The 17,828-nt window shown below is 38.9% G+C and overlaps 1 protein-coding gene across 1 annotated transcript in view; it reads right to left on the bottom strand.

Annotated features, from left to right (window-relative positions):
* LOC132815039 (zinc finger SWIM domain-containing protein 6) overlaps positions 1-17,828 on the bottom strand; it is a 195,608-nt gene that overhangs the window by 14,973 nt on the left and 162,807 nt on the right. Inside the window, exons 9-11 of the mRNA XM_060823703.1 lie at positions 16,977-17,237; positions 15,091-15,226; positions 3,936-4,093 (exon numbers count right to left, since the gene is read on the bottom strand). Of these exons, the coding sequence (XP_060679686.1) occupies positions 3,936-4,093; positions 15,091-15,226; positions 16,977-17,237 (555 nt within the window). The remainder of the gene's footprint in view (positions 1-3,935; positions 4,094-15,090; positions 15,227-16,976; positions 17,238-17,828) is intronic.

Genomic DNA, 17,828 nt, shown 5'->3' with positions numbered 1-17,828 from the left:
GTATGAAACAAGCTGCCAAAGGAAGTGGTGGAGGCAGTTACAATTACAATATTTAAAAGGCATCTGTATGCATATATGAATAGGAAAGATTTAGAGGGATATGGACCAAATGCTGGCAAATGGGACTAGATCAATACCTGGCTCACATGGACAAGTTGGACTGAGGAGTCTGTTTCCAATGTGATAAAATTCTATGACTAAGTTTTCCACTTGCTAGATCAACTTCACTACATAGTCAATCAACATCATTTAACTTTCTCAGTTTTAGCCATACTTGCAGGCTTGAAACCCTTAGACATCTGTCAGACAACAGTGAATGGAACGAGAAAAAAAATTTAATTTAACCTGCTGGACATATTATAAAACACATCTGTGGCAGGCAGGACTTCTATTCACACCTTCAGGCTCAGAGATAGAGGTGGCAATACTGCGTTGCAAGACCCCCTCAAATCAGGATAATGACGATAGGTACACAGATCGAATCGGTGATCCTCCATACATAGTTGCTATTACATGTTTTATGCAAAAGGCCAGTGTAGGAAAATATATAAGCTATTCACTCACTGTAAAGCTGGGATGTCAACAACATAGATAGTTACCTCTTCACAAAGTGATGAGAGCTATTTTGTGGAAAGGGGGTCAGGGAGGTGAGCGTAATGTATATTCAAAGTTAGCATCAACTTTGGGATTTCATAGAGCTCCCTGCAACTGTCACTATTCAGCAGGCAGCAAGGCATCACCTGGATCCGACCTAGAACACTGAGCAGCCATTGAAAGGAAAATGCAGACTAGTAGCTACTAGCTTTGTTTGAAATCCCATTTTAAGCTTTGTAACAAGAGCATAATGTTGTTAGACAAAAGACGAAGGCTCAAGCAATTGGTGACAATTTAATTTGATTGCCAAGGCCATAGAGATCTCTTTGAAAGAGCCCCAATTACAGCCACTTGTGAGATTAGGAGAAAGGCTCAATAATGGTGAGGAATTGCATCCTTCATTATAAAAATCACCAGCAGTTGGATTATCTGGGGCAGAGGGCCCAACTAACACACCCCACTAAGAGCTGCAAATCTAGTTCCCTTTACTAGTCACATGCTGTGTGTCGAAAACGTGTCACAATGTCACGACCCAGTTTCAAGGGATAAGGCCAATGCAACTTGAATAGCACCATCACCCCAGGCAGTGATCCACAGGACATTTGCTCCATTGAAATATCCAGTTGTCAAATTTAATGCTCTGCTTATTAACTTTTATGGTTAAGGCAAAAGACATGTCGTCCTGCTTTTGTTTATACCCCAGACTTCTTGATAAAGAATATAAATAGAAAAATAACCAGTACAACAAATCAAATGAAATTAAAGACTCGTGGAAAGTACAACAATTCAGTGAGCAAAGACAAATTAATTTGTGGGCCAGAAGAACTGCAAAACTAGGAGGTAAGCAAGGAACAGCGAGTGGATGAGCAGTCTGTTCAATCAAGATAAGTTAATGTGTTGAATAATTTGCAACATCCTTAAATGGAAAAGCAGGCAATTTGATATGAATGATCAGGTCAGACAGGAAAACAAACAAAATAGCCCACTGTTAAGACAAGGAATCCAATGACACACAAGAAAACAAAAAAATAGGAAGTCTACAGATGCGATTCTGGCAGAAATGCCAGAGACACATTGGGTGCATCAATCCTCCATCAAAAATAAAACACTTGTAACTACAGAGTGGGAACTCCTCTTCCACAGGGCCACTACTGGTTCAAATATCAGAAATTCCAATCTTGCATGATTGCCCCATAATATTCAGAAAATAAGGATGAAGTTCCAGGACACTCCTGGTAGCAATCCATGAAAGAAGAAAAATCTTAGAATAATGAAAATGTATTCTTTATTTTTTGAATTTTTTGTTATTTATTTATAAACAAAAAGAGGAAATTTTTGAACAATCAATAACCAATGCTTAACAAAAGGTTATTTGCTCTCTCTCAGTCTAGGTCAGTGATGTGCTGGAGAATGGATTTGTTGCATGGTCAATGTGGGATGAAACACTTAAGCCAAAAGGACATGTGATTGAACATGCCAGAATCTAGGTAAACAACATGACTCAAGATCACATTACTCCTTGCACTAAAGGAAAATGGGGTAAAACACACAAAATTCAGAGTTCAAATTCATTGTTTAAACTATAGGGCTGACATCCTCAGACAAGAGATACTGGGCTGAATGCTCTTGGCTTCTTGATGGCAGTCTAAGTGGAGCAAAGGCCAGAAACTAAGGGGGTGCAGGGAGACCAGCAGAAACCTCAGTGCTGAGAGGGCACTTGATGCAATTCTGCCAATAGGGGAGTTTCCTGGGGCAGGCTTGAAACAGGACTGGCTTTCATTCTGGAGGTGGGCAGTCAATTAATCACACATTAAAGGTCACAGTTAAGTTTCGTGCCGACATTTTGCCATAAGCAATCATACCCTGCCACATTTTGAGACTACCTGCTTAATAGAGGCGGCCTCTCAGCCGCAGGAGAAACCGTTAAAGTTACAGGTTCCATACCACAAGGAGAGTGGCCTTGTGCATAATGGTCATAATTGTGCACAAACCATTCCAGATCGCAATCATTTATGTTCACCTGCCAGCCTTTATTTTGTTCGTTTCTGCAACTCTAAGCCAGGACTGGGCACCTCAAACTGCAGCACTCTCGCCTATTTCCAAACTCAGCAGCATCCAACTTTCCCACTAAAACTGCAGAGGTGCCAACATTGGGTTGGACTGACAGCATCAGGATCCCACTTGCAGCCATACTAAACACAGCAAACACAGACGCAATCAAGAAAGAGGCTCATTCACAGATGTTCAAGCCGGCATCTCAGCCAATCTAATGTGACCTGAGTCCTGAAGCACAGTGCTTGCAAAAGGTTTGAAGCGAGGGACAATTACACAAGGAGCAGCACTGTCAGAGACAAGCTGACATCCTGTGCCTGTATTTTCACATTTCAGTCTTAGTGTCAACTCAGTGCCTATCATGCCTTGTTTCTGCTTCTCTCAAAGTTATCCCTTTCTTTTACACTTTTGTTCATGGATTTTTGTTGTTTCATAAATGCCTGCCCGAGTCTCTCTTTTGTATCATTGTACAACCTTTATTGAAGCAGCTCAAAAGGCTATCCACCTCATTAATCTCCTATGATCGAACCATCAAAACATCTCCCCCCTCCTTTCATACCTGCTGTATGCTTATGCCTCATCAGCTTGGAAGAAGTGTTCTACCCCAAGTATTAACATGCCCTTTCTGCATACACTAACTCCATTCCCATTTTGTATTTCCAAGGTTTTCTGTATTTTTGATCTGGACTTACTACTGCTGTAGTACCAGGGTGGCAGAGTCAATTTTCCTGCTACCTATTACATCCACTTCTAACTATAACAAATTACATTTAAATTTACTACATTGAAAATATACCTGCAGTCAATACAATGTGTTAATGTTACATTTATCAAATGTATGGAAAAAATTCTTGGTCTTTCAAGATGTTAGTTAATGGATTCCCCTGTATTGGCTTAGCTGATAATGGTAGATGTAGTCTCTGAAACCAGCACTCATACTGCTGCTAAATATGGGCACCCTACACTGGGGGACTGTCTCAGATTGTCACTGTTATGAGCAATGAATCAGAGCCCAGCTCAGCATTGCCTATCAGGGAGATCAGAATGTGAATGCCCATCCAAACACTTGATGTACCGAAGCTTTAACTTGACTGTTCCATCTGTTGAAGGAACCATTTATAGTGTCCTCTAATATCAGAAGTGGGCCAAAAGAACTTGGGGAAGCTGTAAAAACAAATCAAAACGTTTGAACTGAAAACAAAACAAACTTTTGAGAAGGTACAAGAATTTAAAAAGAAGTCCCTTTCATCAGTTAAATTACTTTTAAATTACTCCTGAATTGAAGTTACCTTTAGCAGCTGTTAACATTGTAGAAGCCAGCTCACATTGCTGAGACTCAATGTGGCTTAAAGTGAACCAGCGTGGATAACGGTTTGGAACAACAGAGGCAATGTGATGGGGTCGTGATACATCTCCTGTTGGTGCTGTGGATTCCAATACGGGCAGCCTGTAAATTAATAAAATAACTTGAGATTTTGATTCCTCCAGGTAGAATTAGCTTTTCATAGTTTTCTCAACATGAACAATTGAAAATTGCAACAATTAGCTGTCAAAAACAGCTAGGTATCAAAGTTGAATAAAAAGGTTTTTATTTAATAAATGCACAACTATTAAATTAGAGGCCTTCTAAGCCTATCCTCCTAGAAAGCAACCTTTTGATCCAGAGAAGGGTAACTAATATATCCAAAATTATAAACTTAAAAATCATGGGCCGGGGCAAAGGAAAAAAAGAGGACACTATAAAATCAAGGGCAGATTTCAGCTAATCTGTGAAACCTTCTGAATGAATTTAGAAGATATCCAGAGCGTAACCTCAAAATGCAGGATATCACCAGAAAGATGTAATGTTACACCAACGGTTGATGCAGAGAATTCATATTGGTGTTTCATATGTAACACTCACTCTTAATGCTAGCTTTTCAAGATGCCTGTTTCACTAACCCAAAGCTTTCTTTTCAGTAGGTGAACAGTATGACAATTGTTTAAAAATCAGGCCTCTTCACAAATGTCATGAAATTCAAAATCATCTTTCTCAGTAGCATATTTTCTTAAACAAAATGACAGACTTTGTCTGGATTTTCAACCTCATTAGACATACAATAACCTTTGACCTTTCTAATGTTCTACAAGTCAAATTCAAAAAGTTACTCAAGTCACACATTCCAACTCTGAAAACTCAAATCCTGATCAAGCCTGGTTTTCAAAATATAAATGATCCTTTTATCCAAATGCTTTACTTTGAAGTTTCTTTCTTCACTTCATCTACTTTAATTGCATCAAATTCTCAAGATTTGGACCTAAAAATACATTGATTGAAATGAATAATTGTAAGGCTCCCGACTAGACTGAAATCAGCACATTAATAAATTCTCTTTTAAGCCCCAAGACGTAACTCGGGCATTGAAATGACCTTCACAAGCAGCGCATACCCTTCACTTTGGATGAGAATACTTCTTGGTATTAGCTAAAAATGTATGACATTACACTGTTGCTACTTTCCAGTTCTCACAGTATTGTTTCCAGAAACCAGTCATTTCTTCCTCTCTTGCTCACTACCCATGAAGTCTTGACAACCCACGTGTGGGTGAAATTGAAGGGGGCAGCAAGGAATGGGAGAGCAATACTTTAAATTCAACACAAGTCTCAAGTTGGCCATAGGCTGTTATCACAAAAATTGCACAGATCCCAAAGGAGATGAATTAACATAGAAAATGCAGGAGTGAAATAAATGGGTATAGTCAAAGATACATTTAGGACTGTTGGAGCATTGAGGTCTGTTGGAACATTGAGGTCATGTATAAGCGAGAGGTCAGAAGAAATATTCTATTCCAGAGTTAGTCTTGCATGCTTGCAATGAAATTAATATTTAGCTCCTATGGGGTAGAGGTGTACTCAGGAATCTATAAAGCTAAGTCATTAGTATTATATAAAGTTGCAAGCCATATTAGAGGGCTTGCATTTCAGTGACATATCCTTAGGTTCAAGGACATAATTCAAATGCCTCACTGCACAAATTAAGATCAAGATAAACTACTAGTCTGCATTGAGCACACATTTTTCGGCAATAAAACTAGCACATTACTGTTTGCATGGACGTAGAATTTTTATGACCAAGCAGTGGAGAGTTAGGGATATGTTTCTGTTTTAAGATGACTACATCTCATCATGGTAAACAAGAACATAACTTGCTCAATCCATCACCTACAGACCGTAAAACATTCTGATTGTAAAATTTGACAGCACTCAAAGGCACACAGAAAACAAAGAAAGAATAAACACTACAGCACAGGGCCAGGTCCTTCGAGCCACCAAGCCTGCACTGACACATGATGCCTTTCTAAACTAAAAACATTTTGCTCGAACAATCCACGTTCCTCTACTCTGTCTATTCGCGTATCTGCCAAGATGCCTCTTAAATGGTGCTACTGTATCTGCTTCTATCTGCCTATTCTCAACAATGGTCTGGTTATAGAGCTCACTCTTTCAATGAGCAAATCAACAATTTTCATTAGAACTCCAATGTTTGAGCAACTTTCTGCACATTAGTTTCATTTTGATTGCAAAAGATGATGTGGGACACAATCCCTTTAAAACCAATTTTCTAAATCATAAAAGTCAGAAACAGAGGTAGGCCAGTCAGCCCTCGAATATACTCTGTGATTCAACAAGGTCATAGCGGATCGGTTTCTCTTGCAAAATCCATATTTTCTTATGCTACAACAAAAATTCCTCTGCACATTAGAACTCATTAGTAACTCTTCATTTGAATTAAAATATGTTTTTTTTTATTCTTCTTGCCAAAGAGAACAACTTCACACTTCCCCTTATTTCAATCTTTGTTTAGGATCTTTTCCATTAGTTTAATCTATCTACATCTATTCGTCAACTCCTTATGTCTCCACAAGGCTTATATTGACCTTTGTGCAAATTTTGCAATCATGCTTTCACTCCCCTCAGTCAGTGATTGATAACAATTGCAAAACAAGCAGGCAGGTAGAGTCACAGAACCCCAACAGTGTGGAGACAGGCCCTTCAGCCCAACAAGTCCACACTGACCCTCCGAAGAGTATCCCACCCAAACCCATTCCCCTCCCCTATTAGTCTACATTCACACTGAAGAATGTACTTAACCTACACATCCCTGAACATTATGGGCAATTTAGCATGGCCAATTCACCTAACCTGCACACCTTTGGATTGTGGGAGGAAACCAGAGCAACTGGAGGAAACCCATGCAGACACAAGGAGAACATGCAAACTCCACACAGTCACTCAAGGCTGGAATTGAACCTGGGTCCCTGGTGCTATGAGGCAACAGTGCTAAGTTCTGAGCCACTGTGCCATGGTAAGTCAAGCTGAGTTGACGAAAAGATCAGCCATGATGTTATTGAAGTGGTCTACTTTTGCTCATATTTATGTTCTTATTGAAGGCCTAGCATAGACTCCCTCCCTTCATTACATCCTGCAAATCAGAAAAGCACCAACTTCACCAAAAATAAAGCAAAGAACTGCTGAGACTGGAGATGTGAAACTATAACAAATTACTGGAAAAAATTCCGCAATTCTGACTGCATCTCTGGAAAGAAAGCAGAGGTAACCCTTAAACATGTCATCAGACTGGAAACATTATCACGGCTTTCTTCCCATACATGCTGTGAGACCGGAGTTATGTATGTTTATGTAATTTATGTTTATGTTCCTATTTATTCATTGTTTTCAACTGGGTAGCCAATCTTCTTTCCATGCTGAGATATTACCCTGACACCAGCTCCTACTTCGCTCACTGGGTGTTTATACTGCACTTTCTCAAACACTCTATGAACATCCACTTATGCTACCAACAGGTTCACCTTCATCTGCAGCTCATGACTCCTGTAAAGAGCTCCAATAAATTAGTTAAACATAATTTCTGTTTCACAAAGCCATGGCAGCTCTTCCTGGATATCTTTTTTTTTAAATGCCCAACTAACATCTCCTTAATGACGACCAATTGTAAAGCCTTTCCTATGACTGATTTGAAGCTGACTGGCACACAGTTGCTGGTTTTCTGCCTCCATCTCTTTCTTGAATTGAGGAATTATTTTCATCACTTTTCAGTCTGACAAAATCTTTACAGAATCCAGTGAATTTTGTAAAATTAACACCAATAGGTTTAACTACCTAATTAGCTAAATCTTTTAAGGTTTCTCAATTTTCAGTAGCATATTTACTGAGGCACTCCACTATTCTATTTGTTTCTTTAGGTAAACAGAACGAAGGTGTTGGTTAAGCAATGTTGACATTTGAAATTTCTTATTCCCTTAAAGTATATTTCAAGGGAAATTACATAACAAAGATACAAATGTTATATACAATTCAGTGTAGAAAATAGAATGACAGAATATACAGAACAAAGTTAAAGCCATAGCTATATTTTATGGTTGATAAGCAAGTTTGAACTTTTGTTGCACAATCCACTATTATGATAACCTTTAGCAAGGATGGGACACTACTTCAATGCAAGAAAAACAGCTCCAGGAAGAAGGTGAAGTAACAGTCTTCCAAGTAATTCATTTTATTTTGAAAAATGCCAGGACCAGAATCGGGACAGTTTGACAGCAGGAAGAAATTCGATGCTTGATAGGCCTCCGACGATCTGCTTCTGTAATCTGAAAATAGTTCATACCTTTTTCTAAACAAAATCGCAAATGTTTTAAAGTCCAGCTCTTAGCAAAAACTAAAGGCAAAGGAGTTAATGCCATCAAGATGCAATTTAGTCAACTAACCTTCAAAATATGCATGATTTGACACTGCCAACAGTCATTCTAATACCTTCTGAGTTTAGTTACAAACTCAACGCCACTCCATTTGCAGTGGAGTTTTCCCCCCAGTGGTAAAATGTACCAGAAAAATGCAGAAAGGTAAAAATACCCATCTTCAAAATTAAGGGTTTTTTTTAAAAAATGACTATTTCCACAACCACAATTCAGCAGCATTTTTATTAAAATAATAAAACACAAAAATTCTAGTTTAAATCTAACTGATGTTGCAAGAATATCAGACAAGATCGCAACAGAGTAGAAAGCTCTGTCCATACATTATTTTTCCCTTCATCCTCAGCCTCCAGCGGGCCCGAGGCAGAGCGGGGCTATTGGTTGGGAGCCAGTGGAGCCCAGTCAGACAACATGGAAGCCCTTCAAGAAAAGGCTATAATGTCCATGTTTTTAGCTCTACTTCTTATTCTCCTAACTTTAATGTCATGTAATGTTTTGCTTTTTTTTGTATTAAGATTTATACCTAGGTACTTTGCATCCAAGATGGCATTATATTGGCGACATTGTACACTTTTCACTGTACTCCTGTTGTTTTGTAATTAAAGTACGTGAGATAGCAAGCCCAATTCTAAGCACTACAGATCTAGCAATCAGTTTTACATAACGGCACCAGTTTAGGTGATCAAATATTTGAGTATTTCCTGTTTTTTTAAAAAAATGCATTGGCAGACATCAAATCACTGATAATTTTTCCGAAACTAAGTGCTTATCCCTTAATCCTTTCCTTAAAGGCAACAAGCTTTTCTTTTAAAAATGCTCAGGATTCATGACAAACATAAAGTACAAGTACCACATAACTGGTATTATGGTGTATTTATATTCATTGAATTGTCACACAATTCTCAACACAAATGAAAAACATCTATATGCTTAAAGTTGAGAGAATGCATAATCTTTATATAACAATTATTTTCAAGCTTAATGGTTAGATCACCCTTTATCTCATTTCAGGTAATACAGCCCAGGTCTCTCACTATACCTCAATACACATGTCCCAAATATCACTCTGGACTGTGACAAAGGAATGTATTCCTATTTCAATGTGACTGCAGCCTTTAACAAGGTTGACTACACTATCCGACTCAAAAACCTCCCAATCCTTAATTGACTGGGTGGGACTGCCTCACCTGGTTCCCTTCTTATATCTCTCATCACCATAACAGGCTTCTCTTCCTGTTCTCAGATTGTCACTTTTGGTGTTCATCAAGTACCAATCCTTGAGCCCCAACTCCTGTGCAGTGCTGATCAATGTTGTTATTCAAAAACTTATCAGACACTATGTGTAAATTGATTATAGGCATTGTTGATTTTTACAGTCAAGGACAAGAATTTTACAATTAATTGTTGGCTACCTGCAAGCTAATTAACAGCAAGATCAGAACCATTACCTTTGACTATACTACAAACTCATTTAGTGACCACAGACATATTCATTCTTTTTGGCAATTCTCAGAGGTTGAATCAGGCTGTTGCAGCCTAAGTGCTGTATTTGAGCTGCTAACCAGTAGCATTACCTATACAAGTACCTATTCCCATGTCCATAACATTGCTCAACTTTGCAGCTGCAACTTTTCAGCTTATGTGCTGCAGAAACACTTATCCATGTCTTTAACATCTCTATACACTGACTATCCAAATGCAGATATGACCAACCACCTATCTTCCACTCCCTGAAACATAATATCATATCATTCAAAGCTCTGCTGTTCATACCTTAACTTGCATTAATTCCTGTTCACCCACTCCATGTTCAGTTACGTGAACTGTCTTGCAGGTAGCCAATAATCAACTTTAAAATTCTTGCCCTTGCTTACATAGCTCTCAAAACTTTCCTGCCCCTTTTCTCCTTAAAAAATGCCTAAAAGCAAAGCCTTGACCAGGTTTTTAATCAGTTATTCTAATATCTCCTTCAATGCCTCATCAATCATCCTCTTATGAAGTGTTCTGGTGCCATTTCATGTCAAAAAGTGGTGCATAAGCAAGCTGTTGCTGAACTTTCCAAAGGTTTGTGAGGTGGCCAAAACTCAACTTAATATCCCACATGACACCTGATCAGTGTTCTGTACATTTGGAGCAATACCCCTTTAGCTTCATGTTGCACTGTTTATGTTAAAGTCTAACATTCTTTGAGACTTTTTAAGAACATTTACAGTACAAAAGAAAGTTCATTCAGCCCATCACATCTTTTGCTGCCTTTCTGAAGGAACCCATTCATCTAATGCCACTTTAAATGTCCTGTATATGTTTTCTTCTCAAAACGATCCAATTCTCTTTTTGAGTGCCTGAGTTGACCCTGCATTTATCACTCAGGCAGCATATTTCAGATCACAACCATTTGCTTCATTTAAAAAAAATGCACACCACTGGCTCCTTTCTCAATTACAGCCACATCTATGCCCTCATCTTTATAACCCATCCACCGGTGGAACAGCATTTCTTAACTACTCTGTCCAGACCCCTCATGATTTTGTGAACAGTCCCAATATCTCCAATTTTACTAAGTAACAGAGGCTCCTCAACCCTGGAACCACTTCCATGAATCTTTTCTGCACTCTTTAAAACAGATATTTTTACTAAAATATAGTGGCTGGAACTGGACACAAAATTCCAGATGAAGTTGAGCTAGTTATTGCACATATCAGGAAGAGCAGGGGTCCTAACACTGACTCCTGGATAACTCCAATTCCAATCTTTCTTCCAGTTTGAAAAACTACTGCTACTTCCAGTCACTGAGTCAATTCCATATTCATGCTGCTGCTGTTCCTTTTATATCATGAATTACATCTTTATCAAATGCCTTCTAGAAGTCCATGTACACCACATCAACAAGATTATCCTCACTAACTCTTTCCAGCTCATCAAAATACTTTAGTTAATTAAAGGCAGTTTCCTTCAAATTCATCCTGGTTTTCCTGCATATGTCGATGTGACTATTACTTTTGTTCTGAAACAGTTTCTCAGAGCATCTCCACTGCTAAGGTTAACAGTTTGGTCCGTAGTTGCTGGATTTATCTTAACATCCTTTACTGAACAGTGAAATGACATTTTCAAATACAGACAACCTATCCTATAGTCCATTTTACAATTCTCAACTCTTCAAGCAGGAGAACCTCCTCCCCCAGCATGATTTGGATGGCATCTTCCTTGATCAAGACAAGCGCAAAATATTAAACACGTAATCAAGCAGTAAGTACACAACAATTACTTGCTAACTGATACTCAGTTTGGGTTCTGTTTGGGCCATTCAGCTCCATAACTCATTAGAAGAGTGATACAAACATGGACAAAAGAGCTGAACTTGAGAGGAAGCAAGGATAAGTGTCCTTGACATCAAAACAGTATTTCACAGTGTGATGTCATGGAGCACCAGCCAAACTGGAGACAATGGGAATCAGGGAAAATCTTTCAACGATTGGAGTCAGACCCAGCAGTTAGGGAAGAAAATAGGGACCAGTCATCTCAGTCCCAGGAAATCTCTGCAGGAGTTCCTCAGGGGAGTATCTATGACCCAACCATCTTCAGCTGCTTCAATGACCTTCCCTGTATTATACAGGTCAGAAGTGGGGATTTCATGGATGTGCGGCACCTATTGCAGCTAAAGATACTCAAGTGGTTTGTGTCCTAAACGCAGCAGCACTTGGACAACATTCAGGCCTAAAAGTTGATAAATGGCAAGTAACATTCCTGTCCTTGTATGGCACTTCATGGAATCACAAAATCCCTACAGTGTAAAAATAGGCCATTAGGCCCAACGAGGCAAAAGTGAGTACTGCAGATTAGAGTCAAGAGTGTGGTGCTGGAAAAGCACAGGTCAGGCAGCAGAGGAGCAGGAAAAGCGACGTTTCCTGCAATTTTCCTGCTCCTCAGATGCTGCCTGACCTGCTGTGCTTATCCAGCACCAGACATGACAGTAGGCCCATCAAGTCCACACTGACCCTCTGAACAGCTTCCCAGCCAGACCTATTCCCCTACCCCAATCACTCTACAATTCCCCTGACTAACGCACCTAGCTTACACATCCTTGAACACTATGGGCAATTTAGCATGGCCAATTCACCCAACCTGCACATCTTTGGACTGCAGGAGGAAACCAGAGCACCCAGAGGAAACCCACACAGACACTGGGAGAATATCGTGCGGAGTTTGCACAGTCACCGGAGGTTGGAATCGAACCTGGGTCCCTGGCACTGAGGCAGCAGTGCTAACCACTGAGCCACTGGACGTCTGTGACCATGTCCAACAAGAGAGAATCTAACTACTGATATTTCACGTTCAATGATATTTGCATCACTGAATCCCCACTATCAATAACCCAGGATTAGCATCAACCTAAAACTGGCCAAGAATACTGCAGTGAATAACTCACCTCCTAACTCCCCAAAGCCTGTTCACCATCAACAAGGGATAACTCAGGAGTTGCCAGCTGCATGTAGCTCCAACACTCAAGAAGTTTGACACCATCCAAGAGAAGGCTGCCCACTTGACTGGCAACTCAATGACCACCTTAAATATTACTGCCCCTTACATGTGAAGCAGTGTGCGCTAGATACAAGATTTACTGCAGCAACTCACTCACCAACTCCCTCATCAACCCCTCCTAAACCTGGGACCTTTACCATAGAAGTTCAAAAGACAGCAAAAGCATGGGAACACCACAAACTGAAAAATTTCCCTCCAAGCCATACACCACCCTTACTCAAATATATCATTGCTCCTTCAATGTCATTAGGTCAAACCCTTGGAACTGTCTTCCTAAGACCACAGTGGGGTGCAATGGTTCAAGGCAGCTACTCATTACTAGCTCAAGAGCAATTCGGAATGAGGCAGTAGACATTGACCTAGCCAGCAATGTCCAAGTTCCATGAAACACTAAGAAAAACATTTCAAACATTCCACCTGCCTCCATGCAGGAATCCTCCTCTTAATTCCCAACTCACCCCCTCAGCCTTTTATTACCCTTCTACTGTTGATGTGTCAAAGGTAACATCTAGATTCCTTTTCAGATCAACTACCACTCTATTTTTTAGAAATTTGATATTTTAGTTCCTCTCCTAAAATTTCTACATTTGGCTTGACTCTCCCTTGAATTATCCACCTGATATCAATCATTGGCATACTTTGTCTGCTTCACTTTAACCTCTATCTCTGTCATCACGGCAATTTTAGATTTGATTAGACCCGAAAATCTTTTTGTCCATTCACCAGAACCACCACCTCCAACCCAAATGAATCTCTCAGCTGCTTTGCTAACATAACAACGATGAATCAAATAGCTTTGGGTCAAATTCTTCTATGAAAAGCTTACATTCCGCACAGAGACTGCCAACATTTTTCCTTATGCACCGAAGGGAAAATTGTAACCTTCCAAATCATAGGTGATGTAGTGGTAAAGTCCCTGGATGAGTAACCCAGAACCTCAGGTGAACACCCAGGGTATATGGTTTCAAATTGCACCACGACAGATGCTGAAATTTGAATTCAACAGACAAAGATCTAATAGTGATCACTGTTGATCGTTATAAAAATCCATATGGTTCATAAATATCCATTATGGAAGGAAATCTGCCATCCTTACCTGGTCTGACCTACATGTAACTCCAGACATACAGTAATTCCAGTCTCCTAACTCCCACTCTTGGCAATTAGGGATGAGCAATAAATGCCAGAGATTCCTACACTTTTAAATGAATAAAATATGCCATTCCATACTCAAAGCTAACTAAAATCAAGTGACAGTACTGCAATTTGATGGATATTATTCAGAAAACCCCAAAATTAACAGAGCAAAGTCCCATTAGGCGTACATAAATTGTTAATTGTTTCATGCAACAAGCATTTGAATCTGTATTTAAATCAGAAAACAAAATGCATAAAGTTATCTTTTCTTTTTCGAAAAGTACTTAATTTCTAGGCCTGCAAACGCAAGAAGAAATGATTATCTGACTAAGAAAATTACAACACTTGTACACATCACTACTTTTCTCCCCCCAAATTCAGGGCAAATGTAGATTCTGTTCGAAACTAACCAAATTAATCAGATGACTGAATCAGTACCACATCTGGAACTCTTAAGGTGCAGACCCTCAAATAAGTAGTAGTAGTGGGAAAAACCTTCCTTTATATCCTGCTAAGCAGGTCATAGTGCAGATGATTCACAATTTTTCACCACTACTGAGGAACACAGTGAATATAAACAGTAATCAATGGTCTTTCAAGCAGAATGATAGGGAAAGCAGTTGGGAATGGAGTAAGGGGGTCCAAACAAAGGCAATTGTTGTGATCATCACTATTCTAAAGGTCTAGATCAAAGCTGTAAAAGCATATTTATTATTCAGAGGCTTACTGAAAATGAGATTTTAGTGTATGAATAATTAAACAAGGTTTGTTTAAGGCCAGTTCGTGATTAAATACTTCTTGAAATTGCCATTCAAACATGGTCAGATTCCATAATAGCAGCAGACCTGACAGGCAGACTGGATTTGAGAGATGCAAGTACAGCATTCTCTCTTTCCCTTACTGCAGCCATTTGCTGGACTGTGTCATGGACACATAAGCAGTTTAAAGGATCATTCAATTAAGTCAATATGTCAGCACTGTTAAAAGTGATGCTGCAGCAATGGCCAATACTCACCGCATTGCTCTCAGTGCAATCTTGTATGCCAACTCAGCATCATGAGGTAGGAGAGACGTGAAGAGATACTTGGCAAAGGTGTGCATTGGGACACTCTCTCGGTAGATTATTTCACCCAGGCCGCTATAAGGCCCACCTGCACAGGAAAGCAAATATTCATCTCAACAACTTGCATTTGTTTCTGACTTGTTCATATGACTTGCATTAAGCTCATGTGTGCTTACCTCTGCCATTTCTAGGACACGGTTATATACATTTAAAAAAGTTAAATGCTTGACCCACCACCGTAAAGTATTTCTCAAATACTGGAGAGAAACTCAAGAAAGTAGTAAACATGACAGCTTGTTTATCCAAGGTTATGACTGAAAAATTGTTAGTAAACAACCAGGTATGATGGCAAGTACAAATAATTGCACTTTTATCAAACCAACCAAATTCCAATTTCAACTGACAAATACTTAACAGGGAGGGCAAAAGGATCATTCAAAGTGTCACTTCCCCGAAGTATAATATCCATTTCATACAAAATGAGCACTGTTGCTATTTTATTCAATTTAAATGACTTCCATAGAGGAAAATGTATTCATACGCTGTTTCCATTTATTACAGGTAATATTCTAGAGCTTTGAGCTCATAATCTAGGTCGATAGTCAAGTACTGTATCTACAAGTACTACATCTCTTTCAGATGAGATGTTAAATCAGTGTTGCAGATGAAATATTTCAGGATCCCATGGCACGAATTAACACAAGAACAAAAAAAAGTGTTCTCCCATTGTTCAAGCCAAATATTTATCCCCAACATTTAATTGCAATCTGTGGAATCTTGCTGTGAACTAAATAATTGCCATGTTTTTCACATTATTATAACATAAAATTGCAAAGCACTCAAGACTTCCAAAGGAAGTGAAAGGTGCTACGTTAATAAAATATATTTTAACTAGTGCATGCCTCTAAGGCTAACATCAACATTTATCTACTCCAATTCTCCCAATAGTTCCAGAGACCATGCCATGCCTGACGCAGCAGGGTAATCGGTTCCTATGCCTACTTCATAACATCTCCTCAGGACATAGTTCTATACATTAAAAAATTAAATGTTTGACCCACCACCAAAATATTTTCTTTAAATTCCAGTCGTTGTTTAACTGAAGCGTGAATCATTTAACTAGTCTACTGACCATTAGCTCTTTGCTCCTTCAAGCTACAAGTCTTAAGTTATCTCACTTCCTGAGCATACCAGGCCCCAACTGCTTCCTTGGCACAGTCACAAATAGAACTATGCTGTCACAGATGCACATACCTGATGGCACAGAATAACATGTATATTTGAACATAAGCATTTAGAAAAGAAAGTGTGTTTTGAAACACTTAGGGTAACTGGAGAATTTTTGATAAAGGAAGGAACAGTAGATTAATGAAATGATTCAAGCTCCATTTAGACAATGACTGGAATTTAGAAAAACATGTTGTACAAGTTGTTTATTATCTTCTGCACTAAAAATTCCTGAGTAAACTCCCTTCTGAAAGAACTTTTGATGCTTTAAATTGAAAATAATTGAGAATGCAACAAATCAAATTACAAATTTAAAACCATTAATAAAATTACACAATCTTTCTTGTGAGTAAAAGAATAGTAATCCATCCACTACAATGTAATTAGTTAGTACTCTAAGTTTGTTCAACAATCAGAATATCCCATCATGCTACAAAGGGTAGATTTGCTTTTCCTTCTATTAATTGCCCTGCATCACATGTCCAATCTAAAAAAAAATCCCCAAAAGATTATGCTGGATAGGGTCAAGGAACTTTGGAAAACAGTCAATACATATACAACAAAGCCTCTGCTATTATAATAAAAGGTGAAACTGACTAAAGTTAAATTACCTTCTAACAGGAAGACGGCTTGTTTTCGGAAAATTTTCACCAGAATGTCATCTAATTCTATCTCTTGCAGCTTTGCAATCAGTTGCTCTTCATTGCGACAGACTTTCTCCTGGGCATACAAGCCATCAGGCATTATTCGTTGCTGACCCAATCCAATCAATGCTATTTCAACAGCTAGTGTTAAATAAGATTCCCCATCTTCCAGGAACTTGTGGGCGGGTAGATGCTGATACTCCAGCAGCTTCAACTGCCCCATCGTTTCTGAGAGAAATAAATCATGTGACTGTATTAGATTCATGGAATCAACCAACATCCATTCGAAAATCCAACCACACCACTCTTCAAAATGGTAAACAAACTACTATATGGACCTAACCTCTATGTTAAGCTGACTGATCACCGCCACGATGACCAGAATTGTTGGCCTCAATGTCCATGGTTTTATTCCCAAGCACAATTGAGGAAAACCAGCAATAAATGCTTATCAGATCACATTTTAAAAATATAACAATCATGTAAAATGAAATGGCGCTTTCTCAAAAAACAAGTTTTAGTATAATTGAGGCTCATTCAGCCAAACAAGTTCTGCATATCGCCTATAAATTGTTTCTAAACCTGGATGCAGTTCATTGAAGCAAAGGAAATAGCTAGTGGCTGATGGGAAAACAGCACAGAAGGAAAAAGGGTGGGGGGGGGGGGGTGAGGAATATGTTTGTGAAATATTAAGCTTTTTTTAAAAAAAATCCATATACCAATACATTTGGTTTTCTGGCATAATTCAAAGTTGCGCATTTACATTTTATTCAAATATTGATGAACACTTTTGCCTGAAAAATATGGAGTGACAGTCTG

This window comes from Hemiscyllium ocellatum, chromosome 1 (genome assembly GCF_020745735.1).
Source record: "Hemiscyllium ocellatum isolate sHemOce1 chromosome 1, sHemOce1.pat.X.cur, whole genome shotgun sequence".
Taxonomy (NCBI): Eukaryota; Metazoa; Chordata; class Chondrichthyes; order Orectolobiformes; family Hemiscylliidae; genus Hemiscyllium; species Hemiscyllium ocellatum.
This window is presented reverse-complemented; position numbering and strand designations above follow the sequence as displayed.